The sequence below is a fragment of the Caretta caretta genome, chromosome 21 (genome assembly GCF_965140235.1).
Source record: "Caretta caretta isolate rCarCar2 chromosome 21, rCarCar1.hap1, whole genome shotgun sequence".
Taxonomy (NCBI): domain Eukaryota; kingdom Metazoa; phylum Chordata; order Testudines; family Cheloniidae; genus Caretta; species Caretta caretta.
Window position 1 is genome coordinate 17,274,998 of NC_134226.1, and position 20,343 is coordinate 17,295,340.

The following is a 20,343-nucleotide window of genomic DNA, read 5'->3' on the forward strand; positions in this document are numbered from 1 at the left end:
TGGGAGGGAGCCCAGGGCTGGGATTGAGGGGGCTGCGGGTCGGGAGTGAGGGGCACCGGCAGAGCTGGGGGGGAGCCCAGGGCTGGGATTGAGGGGGCTGCAGGTCGGGAGTGAGGGGCACCGGCAGAGCTGTGGGGGAGCCCAGGGCTGGGCTGTAATCCTAGACCCGCTGCAGCCCTGGGGGAACGTGGCACAACCTGGCGCTCTCTGTGGGCACCGGCCTGTATTGCAGGGAGTGCGGCGTGACTGGTCCTTGCCTAGGTCCGTGCTGCCCTCGTGGGAGCAAGGTCCGGCCCTGCTCTCACCTACCATGATTCTCCCTCCAGACCCGCTCATGGTCAGCGCCAAGCTGCCCCCCAGCTCCGCAGAGGAGGAGGAGGAGCCGGCGCTGGTGACCCGGCACAAGAGGCATCCGGAGCTGAGTGAGGGCCAGGCCGTGGCCAGTGTCATTATCTACCGCACCCTGGCAGGGCTGCTGCCAGAGCAGTACGACACGGACAAGCGGAGCCTGCGGTACCCACGGCGCTGGGGAGAGGTTCCCGGGGTGGGGGGGGCGTTGGGGAGAGGAGCTGGGAGGTGCTGGGGAGAAGATGGTGCGAGGTGGGGCACGGAGAGGCAGTGAGGGCCCCAGTGCCATGGCCCTGCCCTGTGGGGTCCCCAGGGGAACTTGGTCTCCACGGCCCTGCTGGGAACTGGGCTTGGACCCTCCCCCATCTCCTCTGGCAGATAGCTGTGGCGGGGAGGGGAGGTGCAGGTGGGATGCAGGTAGCTGGGGGTCGTCGCAGAGGCGCAGGGGGACAGGTAGCTGTGGCGGGGGGCACATGCGGGGGCAGGTAGCTGTGGGGGATGGCGGAGGCGCAGGGGGAAAGGTGGGTGGGCAGATAGCTGGGGGGCTGGAGCACACAGGTCCCAGTCGCTGGGGCCGAGGCGAGTGAGGCGGGGCACGTGGCGCTGGGTCCCACTGTGCCAGCTGTTCCCGCAGGGTCCCCAAACGGCCCATCATCAACACGCCGGTGGTGAGCATCATGGTGCACGACGAGGAGCAGCGGGGGCCGCGGGCACTGGAGAAGCCCATCACCGTGCAGTTCCGGCTGCTGGAGATGGAGGAGCGCTCCAAGCCCATCTGCGTCTTCTGGAACCACTCCATACTGTGAGTACCCCGGGCTGGGCCCAGCACCCCCAGCCCGCCCACCTGCGGGGGGGCTCTGGCTCGCAGGCCCTGTTACCCCAGCGGGGTCCCCCAGAACCCCCCCTGACTCCGGCCCTCCTGCTCCCCAGGCCTGGTGGGGTGGGCGGCTGGTCGGCCAGGGGCTGTGAGCTGGTCTTCAGGAACCAGAGCCACGTCAGCTGCCAGTGCAGCCACATGACCAGCTTCGCCGTGCTGATGGACATCTCCAGGAGAGAGGTGAGCGGGCAGTGGGCGGGGCCCCAACCCAGGGGCGGAGCCATGGGCGGGGTCACAGTGTTAGAGGTGAGAGTGGGAGGAGCCCAGATAGCCAGGGGGCGGAGCCATGGGCAAGGCCACAGTATGAAAGGAGGGGTGGGGTGGGGTGGGGCCCCATCGCCCAGGGAGTGCAGCTATGGGCGGGGTCACAGTGTGAGGGGTGAGAGGGGGAGGAGCCCCATTCCCGAGGAGGTGGAGCCATGGGTGGAGCCCCGTGTGAGAGAGGGCGGGGCTATGGTGATCTCTGAGCCCTGAGCTGCTTGGGGGGCAGGGCCTGAGTGCTGGTTGCTGCCCAACGAGCCCCCTTTGCCCCCCAGAACGGGGAGATCCTGCCGCTGCAGACCATCACCTATGCCTCCGTGGCCGTGACGCTGGGCAGCCTCCTGCTCACCTTCCTGGTGCTGGCCGGCCCGCGGGCCCTACGTGGCAACCAGCACAGCATCCGCAAGAACACCGCCACTGCCCTCTTCCTCGCCGAGCTCGTCTTCCTGCTGGGCATCAACCAGGCCGACGTCCCCGTGAGCCTGCGGGCGGGCGCTGCGGGGGGCTGGGCTGGCCGGGGACCCTCCTGCGGCGCGACTGGGCCGGGGTGGGGCGCTGAGCAGGCGGCGGCTGGGCTGGGCCCGGGGCCCTGCGCATGGGGCCCCGGCGGGGCTGGCTGAGCCCAGGCATGGAGGCCCTGCAGGGTGCAGTCTCCTAGCTGGGGGCAGCAGGGCGCCCCAGAGCCTGTGGGGCGCATGGTAACCCGGGTGTCCTGGGGCCTTTCCCCGGCTGTGCCGGCTCCCCCTGCCCCCTAACGCCCGGCCCTCCCCGCAGTTTGCCTGCACCGTGATCGCCATCCTGCTGCACTTCTTCTACATGTGCACCTTCGCCTGGCTCCTGCTGGAAGCGCTGCACCTCTACCGCATGCTGACCGAGGTGCGGGACATCAACCACAGCCCCATGCGCTTCTACTACATGGTGGGCTGGGGCGTGCCAGCCTTCATCACAGGTGAGCCCCGGCGCTGCCCCGCCTCCCTGCTGGGGCTGCGTCTGCTCCCCCCAGGCTCCCCTGTCCGCTGCTGGGCAAGGCAGGGAGGGGAGTGCTCTCGGCAGGCTGGTAGGAGCAGGGCGCCCCCACCCCCACGCTGGCTGGGAGTTCAGCACTGAGCCCGCACCACCCAGTTATCTTTCTAGTGTGAATTCCTCTGGAGTCACAGACCGTCCCCTTGGGCACTCCGCTCTGTCGCCAGCCCGGTGAGCCGGCCTTTGTGGTGGCTGGTCCCTCACGCCACAGATCACAGCGAGGTTCAGGTCACTCCCAGTCCCGAAGGACCAGTCACTCACTCAGGTCAGCTGCACCTCAGATCTCACCCCAAAGACCGGGCTTGCCGGGAAACCTCTAACAAACTATCTACAGAGTCATCAGCTAGGAAAAGGTAACGAGGGTTACTGATGAGGTTACAGTAGGTAACAGAGGTACACAAAGGAGTTCCAACCTTACGGTTCAAAAGGTAACAGAGGCTTCTCTGAGAAGGCTAAGCAGCCGGACATCTCTTGCGTTTGCCTACAAACACTTGGCCCCCACAGCGTCCAGGCAGCTCAAAGATCCCAGGTCTCTTTTGTTTGGGGGTTTGATTCCCCCCCACCACTGCAAACTCAGCAGCTGGGGGGAACCCACTGCCCTGACTCCTCTTCTGTCCTCTCGCTGACGGTACGTAGGGATGATCCAGTGGCAGGTCTGGTATCCATGGACCTCTCCCGTGGGGCAGGGCGTCACCCCTTCTTTGGCGCCCAGCCCTTTGCACTAGCTAACATCTCTCCAGGCTGCTGGGTCCCACTGGCTCACGATCCGACCCCTGGGATGTCACCGCCCGATAAGGGTGTCACGGAGTCCCTGGGTGATGCTCTGGAACTGCTCCCCATGAAGCCAGTCATGGGGAGCGACTCTGGGGCAGTCGCCTTTCTGTGAGCAGCCTGTCTTCAGGACACACAGCTCACACTGCTTCCACCTCCCTGGGTCTGACCTCGGAGCATTCAGCATCCTCTGCCCCTCCGTGCGCTTCCCCCAGCGAGTCCGCCCAGGCGGGGTCCTGGGGAAGCCAGAGGGTCCTGCACCCCAACTCCGCAGTCAGACGTGACTCTCAGCCAGCCAGTAAAACAGAAGGTTTATTAGACGACAGGAACATGGTCTAACACAGAGCTTGTAGGTGCAGAGAACAGGACCCCTCAGCTGGGTCCATTTTGGGGGGCAGTGAGCCAGACAACCACGTCTGCCCTTCACTCCATGTCCCAGCCAGCCCCAAACTGAAACTCCCTCCAGCCCCTCCTCCTCTGGGCTTTGTTCCTTTCCCGGGCCAGGTGGTCACCTGATTCCTTTGTTCTCCAACCCTTCAGCTTTCACCTTGCAGGGAGGGGAAGGGCCCAGGCCATCAGTTGCCAGGAAACAGGGTGTCGGCCATTCTCTGTGTCCAGACTCCTGCACACACCTGCCCTCTAGGGCTCTGCAATGATCATACACCCTTACCCCACCACCTAGATACTTAAGAACTGCCTAGGGGAAACTGAGGCATCCCCACAATATTTGGAGGAAACATTAAGAACAGTCCCACTTCGTCACAAAGGGATACAGCCGTTCTGGGTGAGAACGCTCCCAAGCACTCCGGGAAGACTGACCGCAACCTTCCCATTCTGCTCCCTGGTTAACACCGGGCCGATTGGTCCGTGTTCAGTGGAGACACGGGGCCCTTGGCATGGGTGGCGCCTGGTCTGCCAGCGGCGCAGAGGGCTCATGGGTTGCTGGCTCCTCCGTACTCTGCCAGGATGGGATGTGATGAGCCATGTGGCTCCTCTCTTCACAGGACTGGCCGTGGGGCTGGACCCTGAGGGCTACGGGAACCCCGATTTCTGCTGGCTCTCCATCTATGACACGCTGGTCTGGAGCTTCGCCGGGCCCATCGCCTTCGCTGTCTCAGTGCGTATGGGGGCAGCAGGGGCTCGGAGGCTAGTGCATGGGGCTGGGGAGACACGGGGAGGATCAAAGGGCAGCAAGACCAACAGCAGCATGGTCTGGCCCGGGTACCCCCAGTCTCCTTGCAGTGGTATCTCCTCCCAGCTGGCCTGGGCACCCCGCCACCCACTCTGCAGTGGTATCTCCTCCAGCTGACCCAGGCACACCCCCCGCCGTCCCTCTGCAGTGGTATCTCCCTCACTCACCCTGCAGTGAGTCTCCCCTGGGCAGTGGGGTCGAAGCCTTTGCTGACGTCACAGTTGCAGGGGCCGCATGTGGGGTGCCCCCACCACCCCCGCGGGCACGGCTGGTCGATCCTGTGCACAGCAGCCCCAGCTTCGTTACCTGCCCCCCAGTGCACAGGCTGCCCCCCCCACGCCCTCGCTGGGCACCCGGCACTGGCCCGCGTGCGCTGCACCGCCCCCCCTCACTCTGGTTGGGGGGGACTAGGAGTCAGGACTCCTAGCTCCTATCCCTGCTCTTGGGGGGGTGTCTAGTGGTTAGAGCAGGGGGGTTGGGAGCCAGGACTCCTGGGTTCTCTTCCCAGGCCAGTCACTGACTTTCTGTTTGACCTGGGACAGGCGTCTTTGCCTCTCAGTGCCTCAGTTTCCCCACTGAGGTCCCCTGCTGGGGAGAGCCATGAGGGGCGAGGGGAGGGCCTGGGCCATGCAGACCTGCTGCCCTTCCTTCCACTGGCCTCCAGACTCCTCCTGTCACGTGGGGGCAGGAAGGGAACCCCCTCACTATGGATTCCTTGGAAGTGTCCCAGCTCAGCCGGACCAGGGCTCTGACCCAGGGGCTGCTTCCCATGGCTCATGCCTGCGCAAGCGCATCCTGCCAAGAAACAGCCTCCTTCTGCCTGGGTGGGGGCCTTGGGCTGGGGCCCTGCCGGGGGGCCTTGGGCTCCGCACTTCAGCCGCTTGGGCAGACTGTGGGGAGGGGCAGGGGCCATGGGGTGGGGCTGGGGGACCCTGGGCCCTGCCTCCTGTTGCTGACCCACCCTCTCCCCCGCGCAGACGAGCGTCTTCCTCCATGTCCTGGCCACCAAAGCCGCCTGCCTGGCCCAGGAGCGGGGCTTCGAGAAGAGGGGCCCAGTGTGAGTCATACCCCTGCCCCCCCCACCCCGGGCAGCGCTGGCTGGCAGGGCAGCACGGGAGGTGCTGACTGAGGCCTGCTCCCAGGGGGAGGGAACTGGGGGGCTGTTTCTTGGGGGGAGGGGTCGGTGCAGGCAGGGTTGGTGTGGGGGTGGGCGGGGGAGGGGTTTCTGTGGGCATGGGCAGGGGTCAGTGTGTTACGAAGCTTGGGGGAGTCAGGGCCCTGTACCCCCACTTCCTGCGATTCACATTCACCGTGACTCTCAGCCAGCCAGTAGAACAGAAGGTTTTTTAGAGACGACAGGAACGCAGTCCAGACCAGAGCTTGCAGGCCTAAACAGGACCTTCTGGGGGGTGGGGAGCTTAGACCCCCTTCTCTGGGGCTCTCCCCTCTTCCCCAGCCAACTGCCCCCTTCAGCGTCTCACCCAGCTTCCCTCAGCTCCCCGCCAGCCTTTGTCCAGTTTTACCTCCCCCATCCCCCTCCTGGCTCAGGTTAGAGGCTCTCAGGTCTCCCATCCCCAGGGAAACCCCCCTGCCACATTCCCAGGTCAACGCTCCCCCTCCCTGCTGCGTCCCACAGTGCGGGAGGGGTCGGTGTGGGCGGGGTTGGCATCTCTGGCCTGGCCTGACCCCTCTGCCCGGCACAGGTCGGGGCTGCGGGCGGCATTCCTGGTGCTGCTACTGGTTAGCGCCACGTGGCTCCTGGCCCTGCTCTCCGTCAACAGCGACGCCATCCTCTTCCACTACCTCTTCGCCGGCTTCAACTGCCTCCAGGTACGGCAGGGCAGGGGGCAGGGCCTTTTCCCCAGCAGGGGTGGGGGTCTCCCCAGTTTGGCCCAGGAGCCGATCCTGTGTAGAGATGGCACAGAGGCCCCAGCAGCCCGGCGTGGCCCTGTTGGCTCCGAGCTGGCAGGGCCTGTGCCCGGCCCTGTGGTGAGCCAGCTTCACACCATGGTGCCAGGGTGGGGGTGGGGGGGTTGCGCTGTGACGGCTGGGGGGGATCCGGGCCTGGCGCAGAGGTCCCCAGTGGAGGACCCCTGTGTGGGCACTTGCCCCCAGAGCCATCGCCCCCCGGCAGGAAGCGTGGCAGTACGTCAGGGCAGGGGGCCTGGCTCATGGACCCCCCTCAGCTCCATCCAGGCCCCCCAGCCCAGCTCAGCCCCAGCGGGCTCTGACCTGCCCCTCGCACCCTCCCTCAGGGTCCCTTCATCTTCCTCGCCTGCATTGTCTTCAGCAAGGACGTGAGGAAGGCTCTGAAGTTCAGCTGCAGCAAGAAGCACAGCACAGACCCCGCACTCACCACCAAATCCACCCTGACAGCGGTTAGTGCCCAGCCCCGCACAGCCGGAGTGACTAGTGTCTCGGCCTGGCTCTCTGCCCTGGGCGGCGTCATCTCTACCAGGGCTGGGCTGGCAGGGGCTGCGGGTCGGGAGTGAGGGGCACCGGCAGAGCTGGGGGGCTGGGGGGAGCCCAGGGCTGGGCTGGCAGGGGCCGCGGGTCGGGAGTGAGGGGCACCGGCAGAGCTGGGGGGCTGGGGGGAGCCCAGGGCTGGGATAGCAGGGGGCTGCGGGTCGGGAGTGAGGGGCACCGGCAGAGCTGGGGGCTGGAGGGAGCCCAGGGCTGGGATAGCAGGGGGCTGCGGGTCGGGAGTGAGGGGCACCGGCAGAGCTGGGGGCTGGAGGGAGCCCAGAGCTGGGATAGCAGGGGGCTGCGGGTCGGGAGTGAGGGGCACCGGCAGAGCTGGGGGCTGGAGGGAGCCCAGGGCTGGGATAGCAGGGGGCTGCGGGTCGGGAGTGAGGGGCACCGGCGGAGCTGGGGGCTGGAGGGAGCCCAGGGCTGGGATAGCAGGGGGCTGCGGGTCGGGAGTGAGGGGCACCGGCAGAGCTGGGGGGCTGGGGGGAGCCCAGGGCTGGGATGACAGGGGCTGCGGGTCGGGAGTGAGGGGCACCGGCAGAGCTGGGGGCTGGGGGGAGCCCAGGGCTGGGATGACAGGAGCTGCGGGTCGGGAGTGAGGGGCACCGGCAGAGCTGGGGGCTGGGGAGAGCCCAGAGCTGGGATAGCAGGGGGCTGCGGGTCGGGAGTGAGGGGCACCAGCAGAGCTGGGGGGCTGGGGGGAGCCCAGGGCTGGGATAGCAGGGGGCTGCGGGTCGGGAGTGAGGGGCACCGGCAGAGCTGGGGGCTGGGGAGAGCCCAGGGCTGGGATAGCAGGGGGCTGCGGGTCGGGAGTGAGGGGCACCGGCAGAGCTGGGGGCTGGGGGGAGCCCAGAGCTGGGATAGCAGGGGGCTGCGGGTCGGGAGTGAGGGGCACCGGCGGAGCTGGGGGCTGGGGGGAGCCCAGAGCTGGGATAGCAGGGGGCTGCGGGTCGGGAGTGAGGGGCACCGGCAGAGCTGGGGGGCTGGGGGGAGCCCAGGGCTGGGATAGCAGGGGGCTGCGGGTTGGGAGTGAGGGGCACCGGCAGAGCTGGGGGCTGGGGAGAGCCCAGGGCTGGGATAGCAGGGGGCTGCGGGTCGGGAGTGAGGGGCACCGGCAGAGCTGGGGGCTGGGGGGAGCCCAGAGCTGGGATAGCAGGGGGCTGCGGGTCGGGAGTGAGGGGCACCGGCAGAGCTGGGGGCTGGAGGGAGCCCAGGGCTGGGATAGCAGGGGGCTGCGGGTCGGGAGTGAGGGGCACCGGCAGAGCTGGGGGGCTGGGGGGAGCCCAGGGCTGGGATGACAGGGGCTGCGGGTCGGGAGTGAGGGGCACCGGCAGAGCTGGGGGCTGGGGGGAGCCCAGGGCTGGGATGACAGGAGCTGCGGGTCGGGAGTGAGGGGCACCGGCAGAGCTGGGGGCTGGGGAGAGCCCAGAGCTGGGATAGCAGGGGGCTGCGGGTCGGGAGTGAGGGGCACCAGCAGAGCTGGGGGGCTGGGGGGAGCCCAGGGCTGGGATAGCAGGGGGCTGCGGGTCGGGAGTGAGGGGCACCGGCAGAGCTGGGGGCTGGAGGGAGCCCAGGGCTGGGATAGCAGGGGGCTGCGGGTCGGGAGTGAGGGGCACCGGCAGAGCTGGGGGCTGGGGGGAGCCCAGAGCTGGGATAGCAGGGGGCTGCGGGTCGGGAGTGAGGGGCACCGGCAGAGCTGGGGGCTGGAGGGAGCCCAGAGCTGGGATAGCAGGGGGCTGCGGGTCGGGAGTGAGGGGCACCGGCAGAGCTGGGGGGCTGGGGGGAGCCCAGGGCTGGGATAGCAGGGGGCTGCGGGTCGGGAGTGAGGGGCACCGGCAGAGCTGGGGGCTGGAGGGAGCCCAGAGCTGGGATAGCAGGGGGCTGCGGGTCGGGAGTGAGGGGCACCGGCAGAGCTGGGGGCTGGAGGGAGCCCAGGGCTGGGATAGCAGGGGGCTGCGGGTCGGGAGTGAGGGGCACCGGCAGAGCTGGGGGGCTGGGGGGAGCCCAGGGCTGGGATGACAGGGGCTGCGGGTCGGGAGTGAGGGGCACCGGCAGAGCTGGGGGCTGGGGGGAGCCCAGGGCTGGGATGACAGGAGCTGCGGGTCGGGATTGAGGGGCACCGGCAGAGCTGGGGGCTGGGGAGAGCCCAGAGCTGGGATAGCAGGGGGCTGCGGGTCGGGAGTGAGGGGCACCAGCAGAGCTGGGGGGCTGGGGGGAGCCCAGGGCTGGGATAGCAGGGGGCTGCGGGTCGGGAGTGAGGGGCACCGGCAGAGCTGGGGGCTGGGGAGAGCCCAGGGCTGGGATAGCAGGGGGCTGCGGGTCGGGAGTGAGGGGCACCGGCAGAGCTGGGGGCTGGGGGGAGCCCAGAGCTGGGATAGCAGGGGGCTGCGGGTCGGGAGTGAGGGGCACCGGCAGAGCTGGGGGCTGGGGGGAGCCCAGAGCTGGGATAGCAGGGGGCTGCGGGTCGGGAGTGAGGGGCACCGGCAGAGCTGGGGGGCTGGGGGGAGCCCAGGGCTGGGATAGCAGGGGGCTGCGGGTCGGGAGTGAGGGGCACCGGCAGAGCTGGGGGGCTGGGGGGAGCCCAGGGCTGGGATGACAGGGGCTGCGGGTCGGGAGTGAGGGGCACCGGCAGAGCTGGGGGCTGGGGAGAGCCCAGGGCTGGGATGGCAGGGGCTGCGGGTCGGGAGTGAGGGGCACCGGCAGAGCTGGGGGGCTGGGGGGAGCCCAGGGCTGGGATAGCAGGGGGCTGCGGGTCGGGAGTGAGGGGCACCGGCAGAGCTGGGGGGCTGGGGGGAGCCCAGGGCTGGGATAGCAGGGGGCTGCGGGTCGGGAGTGAGGGGCACCGGCAGAGCTGGGGGCTGGAGGGAGCCCAGGGCTGGGATAGCAGGGGGCTGCGGGTCGGGAGTGAGGGGCACCGGCAGAGCTGGGGGCTGGAGGGAGCCCAGAGCTGGGATAGCAGGGGCTGCGGGTCGGGAGTGAGGGGCACCGGCAGAGCTGGGGGGCTGGGGGGAGCCCAGGGCTGGGATGACAGGGGCTGCGGGTCGGGAGTGAGGGGCACCGGCAGAGCTGGGGGCTGGGGGGAGCCCAGGGCTGGGATGACAGGAGCTGCGGGTCGGGAGTGAGGGGCACCGGCAGAGCTGGGGGGCTGGGGGGAGCCCAGGGCTGGGATGACAGGGGCTGCGGGTCGGGAGTGAGGGGCACCGGCAGAGCTGGGGGCTGGGGGGAGCCCAGGGCTGGGATGACAGGAGCTGCGGGTCGGGAGTGAGGGGCACCGGCAGAGCTGGGGGCTGGGGAGAGCCCAGAGCTGGGATAGCAGGGGGCTGCGGGTCGGGAGTGAGGGGCACCGGCAGAGCTGGGGGGCTGGGGGGAGCCCAGAGCTGGGATAGCAGGGGGCTGCGGGTCGGGAGTGAGGGGCACCAGCAGAGCTGGGGGGCTGGGGGGAGCCCAGGGCTGGGATAGCAGGGGGCTGCGGGTCGGGAGTGAGGGGCACCGGCAGAGCTGGGGGCTGGAGGGAGCCCAGGGCTGGGATAGCAGGGGGCTGCGGGTCGGGAGTGAGGGGCACCGGCAGAGCTGGGGGCTGGGGGGAGCCCAGAGCTGGGATAGCAGGGGGCTGCGGGTCGGGAGTGAGGGGCACCGGCAGAGCTGGGGGCTGGGGGGAGCCCAGAGCTGGGATAGCAGGGGGCTGCGGGTCGGGAGTGAGGGGCACCGGCAGAGCTGGGGGGCTGGGGGGAGCCCAGGGCTGGGATAGCAGGGGGCTGCGGGTCGGGAGTGAGGGGCACCGGCAGAGCTGGGGGGCTGGGGAGAGCCCAGGGCTGGGATGACAGGGGCTGCGGGTCGGGAGTGAGGGGCACCGGCAGAGCTGGGGGCTGGGGAGAGCCCAGGGCTGGGATGGCAGGGGCTGCGGGTCGGGAGTGAGGGGCACCGGCAGAGCTGGGGGGCTGGGGGGAGCCCAGGGCTGGGATAGCAGGGGGCTGCGGGTCGGGAGTGAGGGGCACCGGCAGAGCTGGGGGCTGGAGGGAGCCCAGGGCTGGGATAGCAGGGGGCTGCGGGTCGGGAGTGAGGGGCACCGGCAGAGCTGGGGGCTGGGGGGAGCCCAGAGCTGGGATAGCAGGGGGCTGCGGGTCGGGAGTGAGGGGCACCAGCAGAGCTGGGGGGCTGGGGGGAGCCCAGGGCTGGGATGACAGGGGCTGCGGGTCGGGAGTGAGGGGCACCGGCAGAGCTGGGGGGCTGGGGGGAGCCCAGGGCTGGGATGGCAGGGGCTGCTGGTCGGGAGTGAGGGGCACCGGCAGAGCTGGGGGGCTGGGGGGAGCCCAGGGCTGGGATAGCAGGGGGCTGCGGGTCGGGAGTGAGGGGCACCGGCAGAGCTGGGGGCTGGAGGGAGCCCAGGGCTGGGATGGCAGGGGCTGCGGGTCGGGAGTGAGGGGCACCGGCAGAGCTGGGGGGCTGGGGGGAGCCCAGGGCTGGGATGGCAGGGGCTGCGGGTCGGGAGTGAGGGGCACCGGCAGAGCTGGGGGGCTGGGGGGAGCCCAGGGCTGGGATAGCAGGGGGCTGCGGGTCGGGAGTGAGGGGCACCGGCAGAGCTGGGGGCTGGAGGGAGCCCAGGGCTGGGATGGCAGGGGCTGCGGGTCGGGAGTGAGGGGCACCGGCAGAGCTGGGGGGCTGGGGGGAGCCCAGGGCTGGGATGGCAGGGGCTGCGGGTCGGGAGTGAGGGGCACCGGCAGAGCTGGGGGGCTGGGGGGAGCCCAGGGCTGGGATAGCAGGGGTCTGCGGGTCGGGAGTGAGGGGCACCGGCAGAGCTGGGGGCTGGAGGGAGCCCAGGGCTGGGATGGCAGGGGCTGCAGGTCGGGAGTGAGGGGCACCGGCAGAGCTGGGGGGCTGGGGGGAGCCCAGGGCTGGGATGGCAGGGGCTGCGGGTCGGGAGTGAGGGGCACCGGCAGAGCTGGGGGGCTGGGGGGAGCCCAGGGCTGGGATAGCAGGGGGCTGCGGGTCGGGAGTGAGGGGCACCGGCAGAGCTGGGGGGCTGGGGGGAGCCCAGGGCTGGGATGGCAGGGGCTGCGGGTCGGGAGTGAGGGGCACCGGCAGAGCTGGGGGGCTGGGGGGAGCCCAGGGCTGGGATGGCAGGGGCTGCGGGTCGGGAGTGAGGGGCACCGGCAGAGCTGGGGGGCTGGGGGGAGCCCAGGGCTGGGATAGCAGGGGGCTGCGGGTCGGGAGTGAGGGGCACCGGCAGAGCTGGGGGCTGGGGGGAGCCCAGGGCTGGGATGGCAGGGGCTGCGGGTCGGGAGTGAGGGGCACCGGCAGAGCTGGGGGGCTGGGGGGAGCCCAGGGCTGGGATGGCAGGGGCTGCGGGTCGGGAGTGAGGGGCACCGGCAGAGCTGGGGGGCTGGGGGGAGCCCAGGGCTGGGATGGCAGGGGCTGCGGGTCGGGAGTGAGGGGCACCGGCAGAGCTGGGGGGCTGGGGGGAGCCCAGGGCTGGGATAGCAGGGGGCTGCGGGTCGGGAGTGAGGGGCACCGGCAGAGCTGGGGGCTGGGGGGAGCCCAGGGCTGGGATGGCAGGGGCTGCGGGTCGGGAGTGAGGGGCACCGGCAGAGCTGGGGGACCCCAGGGCTGAGGTGCTGGGGAGGGGCAGCAGGCCAAGTGGGAAGTGTCAGAGGAAGCAGCGACTCACCGTCTGGCCCCCTGTTCTCTGACCCCCGCCCCCAGGCCTACAACTGCAACAATACATATGTGGCCGGCCGGCTGTACCACATGCCCTTCGGCGCGTCCACGGGCTCCCTGCACAGCACCGTGCACTCAGGCAAGAGCCAGCACAGCTACCTCCCCTTCGTGCTCAGGTACCGCCCCCCTGCCACGGCAGCCAGCCCCCCCTGCCAGGGCAGCCAGCCCCCTCTGCCACGGCAGCCAGCCCCCCCTGCCACGGCAGCCAGCCCCCACTCCCAGGGCAGCCAGCCCCCTCTGCCACGGCAGCCAGCCCCCCCCTGCCAGGGCAGCCAGCCCCCCCTGCCACAGCAGCCAGCCCCCTCTGCCACAGCAGCCAGCCCCCCCTGCCACGGCAGCCAGCCCCCTCTGCCAGGGCAGCCAGCCCCCCCTGCCACGGCAGCCAGCCCCCACTCCCAGGGCAGCCAGCCCCCTCTGCCACGGCAGCCAGCCCCCCCTGCCAGGGCAGCCAGCCCCCCCTGCCACGGCAGCCAGCCCCCACTCCCAGGGCAGCCAGCCCCCTCTGCCAGGGCAGCCAGCCCCCCCTGCCACGGCAGCCAGCCCCCACTCCCAGGGCAGCCAGCCCCCTCTGCCACGGCAGCCAGCCCCCCCTGCCAGGGCAGCCAGCCCCCCCTGCCACAGCAGCCAGCCCCCCCTGCCAGGGCAGCCAGCCCCCCCTGCCACGGCAGCCAGCCCCCACTCCCAGGGCAGCCAGCCCCCTCTGCCACGGCAGCCAGCCCCCCCTGCCAGGGCAGCCAGCCCCCCCTGCCACGGCAGCCAGCCCCCACTCCCAGGGCAGCCAGCCCCCTCTGCCAGGGCAGCCAGCCCCCTCTGCCACGGCAGCCAGCCCCCTCTGCCACAGCAGCCAGCCCCCCCTGCCACGGCAGCCAGCCCCCTCTGCCAGGGCAGCCAGCCCCCCCTGCCACGGCAGCCAGCCCCCACTCCCAGGGCAGCCAGCCCCCTCTGCCACGGCAGCCAGCCCCCCCTGCCAGGGCAGCCAGCCCCCCCTGCCACGGCAGCCAGCCCCCACTCCCAGGGCAGCCAGCCCCCTCTGCCAGGGCAGCCAGCCCCCCCTGCCACGGCAGCCAGCCCCCACTCCCAGGGCAGCCAGCCCCCTCTGCCACGGCAGCCAGCCCCCCCTGCCAGGGCAGCCAGCCCCCCCTGCCACAGCAGCCAGCCCCCCCTGCCAGGGCAGCCAGCCCCCCCTGCCAGGGCAGCCAGCCCCCCCGGCAGCGCTGGGCCCCGCGGCTCCGGAGCCCAGCCTGGCCAGGCCCTGCGGTGGCTCTAGTCTCCCGCCCGTGTTTTGCAGGGAGGAGTCTGGGCTGAAGAGCTGCCAGGCGCCCAGCGGGCAGACGGACCCCGGCGCCCTCTTCCTGGCGGCCAAGGACCAGCCGAACGGTGAGCAAGGGAGGAGCCGTGCTGCCCTCTGCTGGGTGACGCAGGGCGGGCGGCCAGCGACAGCGTCCTCCGGTGGCTGCCACACCGGGGGGTCCCATTGGCTCGGGGGGGGGCAGAACTGGGCTGTCTGGAGCCCGGCACCAGGCTCTGTCTCCCGGCTGTGCCCTAGGCTGGGAGGGGCCCTGCAGGCCGGTGGGGGGAGCTGGCCCTGCCGAGTGAGTCCGGCTGGCCCATGGGGGCGCTGGTGCTGAGCTCTCCGTGTGTCCCTGCCCCAGAGCACGACACGGACTCGGACAGCGACCTGTCCCTGGAGGACGACCAGAGCGGCTCCTATGCCTCCACCCACTCCTCGGACAGCGCGGAGGACGAGGCGTTCCCGGGGGAGCCCTGCTGGGAGAACCTGCTGGGCCCCCCCAGCGAGAAGCTGCCGCCACACAGCGCCCCCAAAGGTAACGCCGGGACCAGGGGGCTGGCAGGGGAGGGAGCAGCCCCCACAGTGGGTCAGCACCTGAGAGCCCCATTCTGGGCCCACGGCCGGCGGGACGGGGGGTGGCTAAGCCGTGGGGCTGGCTCCTTTCCGCCCCTCCCCTGGCTGCCCTGTAACCCCGGGGCAGGGGCCACTACAGCTATGAGGGGCGCCTGCCCCATGCCGGGCACCTGCCGTCCCCTCGTCTGCCCCACACCGGGCGCCTGCCCCATGCCGGGCGCCTGCCGTCCCCTCGTCTGCCCCACGCCGGGCGCCTGCCCCATGCCGGGCGCCTGCCGTCCCCTCGCCTGCCCCACGCCGGGCGCCTGCCCCATGCCGGGCGCCTGCCGTCCCCTCGCCTGCCCCACGCCGGGCGCCTGCCCCATGCCGGGCGCCTGCCGTCCCCTCGTCTGCCCCACGCCGGGCGCCTGCCCCATGCCGGGTGCCTGCCGTCCCCTCACCTGCCCCACGCCGGGCACCTGCCCTCTCCTCGCTTGCCCCAGGCCAGGTGCCTGCTCCCCTTTCGCCTGCCCCAGGATGGACGCCTGCCCCACACCGGGCCTCTGCCATCCCCTTGCCTGCTCGGTGTGCACAGGAGCAGCCCTGGGGTGGTGGGGAGTTGGCTCCGGAGGGTCCCCGGCTCAGCTCACTGTGCTCTCCCCCAGCGGATAACGTGCCGGCCCACGGCAAGCCCTACTGGCCGGGGGAGTTTGTGACCACGGCCAGCGAGAGTGACGGGCACACCGGCCCCGAGATGCTGCGGGTGGAGCCAGCCGCGGGACAGGTGCGGCTGGGACCCCCAGAGGAGGCACCCAGGGAGAACGGGGAGGCCCTGGACAAGAACGTGCCGGTTCCGCTGCCCAACCCTGCTGCCCAGCCCCAGAGAGGTAAGCAGTGAACCCAGCACCCCCTGCACCCAGGGTGGGGGCCCAGCATTGCAAGGGGGAGGGTGTTGTGCGGGGCAGGGGGTCCTCCACAGATATCACTGAGTGGGGGTGGGGCGCTCCAGGGGCTAGAGGGGCTTCAGAGCTTCCCCTATAGACACAGCAGAGACGGGGGCTCGATAAGGGATGGGGTTCCCCTACAGACACGGCAGAGCCTGGCATGGCTTCTCCAGCCCTTAGCTGGGTGGCATTGGACCCGTGTGGCAGCTGGTGGTCGCAGGCTCCTGCCAGGCCGGGCCTGATCAATGCTGCAGAGAGGCAGGTGCTGCGGGTGAGGCGAGCCTGGCAAAGCCCCAGGACCTGCTCTGGCCCTGCTGGCTGCAGGATCTGGGAGCCCAGGCTGGATGGGGCGGCTCTGCTCCCATGGGGCGATTCCTCTGTCTGTAGCTCGGCACAGGGCGCCTGCCCGGGCCAGGAGCCGGGAGGGTCCCCCACACCTTCGTCCCGGCCTCACGACCCCTCCCATCTGTCCCCACCCCAGCTGCCTGGGCCCCCTCCCCCTTCTGCCCTGGCCTCACCCCCCCATCTCCCCCTGCAGGGATCCTGAAGAAGAAGTGCCTCCCTACCATCAGCGAGAACAGCCTCCGCCATGTGCCCAGCGAGCTCTCAGCCCGCCCGCCGGGCACGGTGGCATCACACGGCTCCTCGACGGGCAGCGAGGGCAGCCGGGGGGGCAGGGTGCTGCCACGGCCCCGCCAGACGCTGCAGGAGCAGCTCAACGGGGTGACACCCATCACCATGAGCATCAAGGCCGGCACGGTGGACGAGGACTCCTCCGGCTCCGAGTGAGTAGGTGCCCGGGGCTAAGGCCGCTGCCAAGGCCACTGCCACTGACCCCTCCTGGTGCCCACCTGCAGGGCAGCCAGTGCCATAGACCTGCCCTGGGTCTGGCTGTGGGGGGAGGCTCCGGAGCTGCTCCCGCGTCACCCCAACCTCCCACCCCACCGGCCTCAGCCTCCATCACCCTGGAAGGTGGCTGGGGCTGTGCCCATTCAAACCAGCCAGGCTCCGCCCCCCGGCGTCTCCTCCCCTGGCCTAGCGTCCCCATGGCTCTGCCCATGCTCTGGGCCCGGATCCTGCCCCCCGGCCGGGGCGAGTCCCGAGAGCTGGACTGGGCTGTACGGCCGGAGCCTCAGTTCCCCCCACCCCCAATTCCATGCGGGGTTCGGCCGCCCCCTGCGAGTCACAGGACGGGCTGAGCTGCCCCCAGCCGCTGGGAGCCTGCCCCGCCCCGAGCAGCTGGCCTGGGGCTGAGCCCAGGGCTCTGAGCTGGGAGTCTGGGGCCCCAATTAGGCAGGGCTGATTCGGGGTGGGGGCAAGACCCTGCCTGGCGCTTCCGTCTCTAACTCTTCCACTGCTTTCTCCACTCTCGCACTAACCCCCCCTCCCCTCTCTGTCTCCTGCCCCCAACCGCCCAGATTTCTGTTCTTTAATTTCCTCCATTAACATGTGCGCCACGTGGCTCTGCCGCCCGCCTGGCCAGCCTGCCGGGGGCCCGGCCCAGCTGCTCATGACCATACGTCTGTGTGTTTGTTCCCCCCTCTCGGTGTGTGTCTGATCACTGAGCAGGAGCGACGAGACCTCCATCTGAGCAGGCCCCCGGGGCCCAGCCGACGCGGCCCCTCTACCCCGGGGGCCAGCCACCAGCCAATGGGGACCAGCTGCCAGCCGCCAGGGTCCCTCTGCGTTGGGGCCAGCTGCCAACCGACAGGGCCCCTCTGCCCCGGGAACCAGCTCATCCGGACCCTCCATCCTCGGGACCAGCCGCCAGCCAATGGGGACCCTCCATCCTGGGGACCAGCTGCCGGGGCTCCCGCCTGGAGCACAAGCTGCATCGCCCCACGCTCTTGCCAGGTGCCCCACTGACCCTTCAACGAGGAGCGAAAGGACCCAGGGCGCCGCCTTGACCCGCCGGGTTTTTGTGCCCAGTGCAGTCCCCTGCTGGCCAGTGCTGAGCAGGGTGGGGGCCTGGACCATGGACGTACTTAACAGCTGCACTTCGGCTCCTGGCAAATGCGCTGGGCCCCACGCTGGCCCCGCCCCAGCTGCAGGCAGGCGGCTGGCCGGACAGTCACTGTGCAGAGCCACTAGCGTGGCCCCTCAGCCCTGCAGGCACGGTCTCGATTGCCACTGGGCCCCTGGGCTAGTTGCCCCTATTCCCCATGGGCACCACTGCCCTGCTGAGGGGTAGTCCCCCACAGCCCCTAAAACAGCCCCGGGTTGGCCATTGCCATGTGGGGCTGCCTGGCAGAGGGCCAAGTGCCCCCAGCGCCTCTGGCCCAGACCCCAAGGATCTCACCATGGGCCCCCATGAGGTGGGGGGCTGGGCTGGCCCCACAGTGAACCAGCCCCATGCCTGAACACGCTGCCATGGTGGTGCTGGGCCTGAAACGTGCCCTTGTCTCCAGCGCTGTGTCCCCAGCACGCTCTGCCTCTGCTGTGCCGCACGACGCCCCGGGGCTCGGGGCAGGGCCCCTGGGGCAGCCGGGTGAGGGCCCCGTTCTGCACCCATGGCAAGCGACAGCAGCAGTCTCCAGCTGGGGGGGGGAGGATGGGCCAGGTGCCCATGGGGTGGGGGGGCCGTCCCAGGAAAGATGCTCCTGGACTGCTATGGGCTCAAGCCCTTAAAGCCAGCTACACTGGCAGGGTTGCCAAGCCCCCACTGGCAGCACCAGGCCCTTAGCCAAGGCTGATGGGGGGGGGGCGGGGGGAGAGACCCCTGCAGCTGTGTGGGCCAGGCTGTGATTATTCTGTACAATCCCCCCCACCCCGCACACACACACCACAAAGGGGGAGGGCTAACCCCCCCGATGCTGAGTGAATGAGGGGCTCCTGTGCCACTGGGCAAGGGCCCTGCCACACCTGCCTTTCTGCCTCAAAGCCTTTGTTTTCTAGGCCCCCCCCGGCCAGTGCTGGCCCAGGTGGCACCCACCAGGGCTTTTGGAAGGTGCTTTTTGATGTGCGTCCCCAGCCCCTGGGCCATGGCCGGCCTGTGCCTGCTGCAGGTAGATGGGGAGGTGTTGCGCAGGGGGACGGGACACCGCTGGGGACTCTGGTGTAATTGTCAATTTGATGGCGCTTGCTGGACGCTTTTTTATTTAAAAAACCAGCCTGACCCCGGCCGCATGCTGCAGCATCATTCCGCAGCGGGGTTTGAGCCGGTGCAGCAGGGTGGGGGTGAGGGGAATCTGGGGGCATCCAGTGTAGGACACTGCTCTCTGAGGACAGGCACTCAGCCCCTCCCAAGCTGCACAAAGGACCCCCAACCTGCCGGGCGCTCGCCACGGTGCCCAGGACAGCAGGGGTCTGTGGGTTTGAACCCTTCCTGGGGTTTTCTTTGTAAAGCTGCAACTTGGTCCTGCTGCTGGTAAAATCCCCCATGCCCCATCTAGGCCCCCCATACTCACCGAGCCAGGTCCCGGGTCCCCCGGCAGGTGCTGAAGGGCAGAGCTGTTGGGGGTCTCAGGAGGGGCACGGTACCACCAATGGGGGCTGGAGAATCATATATTGATGGGGGAGAGGTGAGAATCCCACCATCACACCTCATGGGGCTTACCAGCCCCATGGCTGGGCTGGGCAGGAGCTGGTCTGGGTGTAGTTGGGCAGGACCCAACCACCAGGCGTAAGGGGGAGCTGTCCTGTGCCGTGAGACCAGCCAGGCCCCACCCCGGGCTGGGGGTGTTATCCTTGTGCACTGCCCCACAGACCCCCTCACTTGGACCCCACATTTGCTCAGCCCTGCCTCCCACCAAGAACATGCTGTGCAGGGGGGCAGGGACAGGCCCAGCCGATGGCTGGCTCCATGCTGGTTTTGTGGGCCCCTGGGCTGGAGCAGGCTGCAGCTGCCCCTTGCCGGGTCTGAGTTTTGTTTGTGAAGAGCAGCTGAGCCCCGACTTGTGGCCTCCTGCGTGAATCCATGTGGTCCGGGGCCAGCTGGGCAAAGCTGTGGCAGGAGCGACCGCTGGGCTCTGGCACTAACCCCATGAGCTCTGGGCAGACGCATGCACTGGGCTGGCTGCTCGCTGCCCTCGGCTCCTGGACGCCCACTGTGGGGGGCAGGCGGGTAGCTGAGGATCTGGGACGCACAGACGCAGCCTCAGCCGGTGTAAATGCCTACCCTCACCTCTGTGTCACCAAAGCCCTGCATCAGCTGGACCCAGGCTCTCGCTGAGTGGGCGCAGGCCTGGCCAGGCACCTGGCTGCCAGAACCCCCTGCGAGGCACGGGGCCCACTAGGGTGATCCAGTTCCGCCGAGGGTGCAGCCCAGGTGGGTTGTTTTACCGCAGGACTCGGCCTTTGTGTCAGTTCAAACCCAAGAGCTGGCCTGGCGGAGAGGCCACTTTGGCCAATGCTGAAGCTTCTCCCCTGCCCGGGGAGGGCGCAGCCCGGCAGCCCCTGGAAGGGCCAGAGCAAAGGCAGGGTCCTTGGGTTCTGTTCCCAGCTCTGCAGGGAAGTGGGGTCCAGAGGGTTGAGTTTGGGGCAGGGTCTTAGGAGCCAGGACTCCTGGGTTCTGTTCCCCCCTCTGCTACTGGCTTGCTGGGTGACCTTGGGAGTGTCACACTAGGTCTGATACAGATCACTGACTCCCATGGAAAGACCCCACTGGCCCTGCTCAGGGCCCCGCTGCCTGGCTCCCCATGGGGCTGTGTGCAGAGCACCTGGAGGCCCCGAGCTGCCCCGAGATCACGTCAGGGTGTGGGCAGGGAGCTGGAGCAGCAGCGCCCCCAAGGCTCAGGAGGGTTCCTAGAACCTGCTGGGGGCCTAAGCTCATCGGGCTTGAACTTGCTTCCCTGCCCGGGCTGGCAGGCAACAGTCACACAGGAGCTGCTCTGCTCGCGGGAGCACGTGTGCCAGGTGACCAGCCCCAGGGTTCAGCGCAGCCCCAGCAGCTCCCTTCCTG

General features: G+C 70.1%; 1 protein-coding gene across 2 annotated transcripts in view; it reads left to right on the forward strand.

Moving 5' to 3' along the window:
• The window catches only part of CELSR2 (cadherin EGF LAG seven-pass G-type receptor 2), an 85,120-nt gene extending 66,561 nt beyond the window's left edge, over nucleotides 1-18,559 (forward strand). The window contains exons 21-35 of one of the 2 annotated variants that reach the window (XM_048826605.2): nucleotides 327-513; nucleotides 983-1,150; nucleotides 1,279-1,405; nucleotides 1,762-1,962; nucleotides 2,261-2,435; nucleotides 4,285-4,397; nucleotides 5,450-5,529; nucleotides 6,176-6,302; nucleotides 6,728-6,850; nucleotides 12,642-12,772; nucleotides 13,945-14,033; nucleotides 14,309-14,482; nucleotides 15,165-15,386; nucleotides 15,982-16,228; nucleotides 16,862-18,559. In XM_048826605.2, the coding sequence (XP_048682562.2) occupies nucleotides 327-513; nucleotides 983-1,150; nucleotides 1,279-1,405; nucleotides 1,762-1,962; nucleotides 2,261-2,435; nucleotides 4,285-4,397; nucleotides 5,450-5,529; nucleotides 6,176-6,302; nucleotides 6,728-6,850; nucleotides 12,642-12,772; nucleotides 13,945-14,033; nucleotides 14,309-14,482; nucleotides 15,165-15,386; nucleotides 15,982-16,228; nucleotides 16,862-16,889 (2,192 nt within the window). In that variant the 3' untranslated portion in view covers nucleotides 16,890-18,559. The remainder of the gene's footprint in view (nucleotides 1-326; nucleotides 514-982; nucleotides 1,151-1,278; nucleotides 1,406-1,761; nucleotides 1,963-2,260; nucleotides 2,436-4,284; nucleotides 4,398-5,449; nucleotides 5,530-6,175; nucleotides 6,303-6,727; nucleotides 6,851-12,641; nucleotides 12,773-13,944; nucleotides 14,034-14,308; nucleotides 14,483-15,164; nucleotides 15,387-15,981; nucleotides 16,229-16,861) is intronic. The other variant, XM_048826606.2, reaches the window with a different exon arrangement.
• Nucleotides 18,560-20,343: the final 1,784 nt, after the last annotated feature.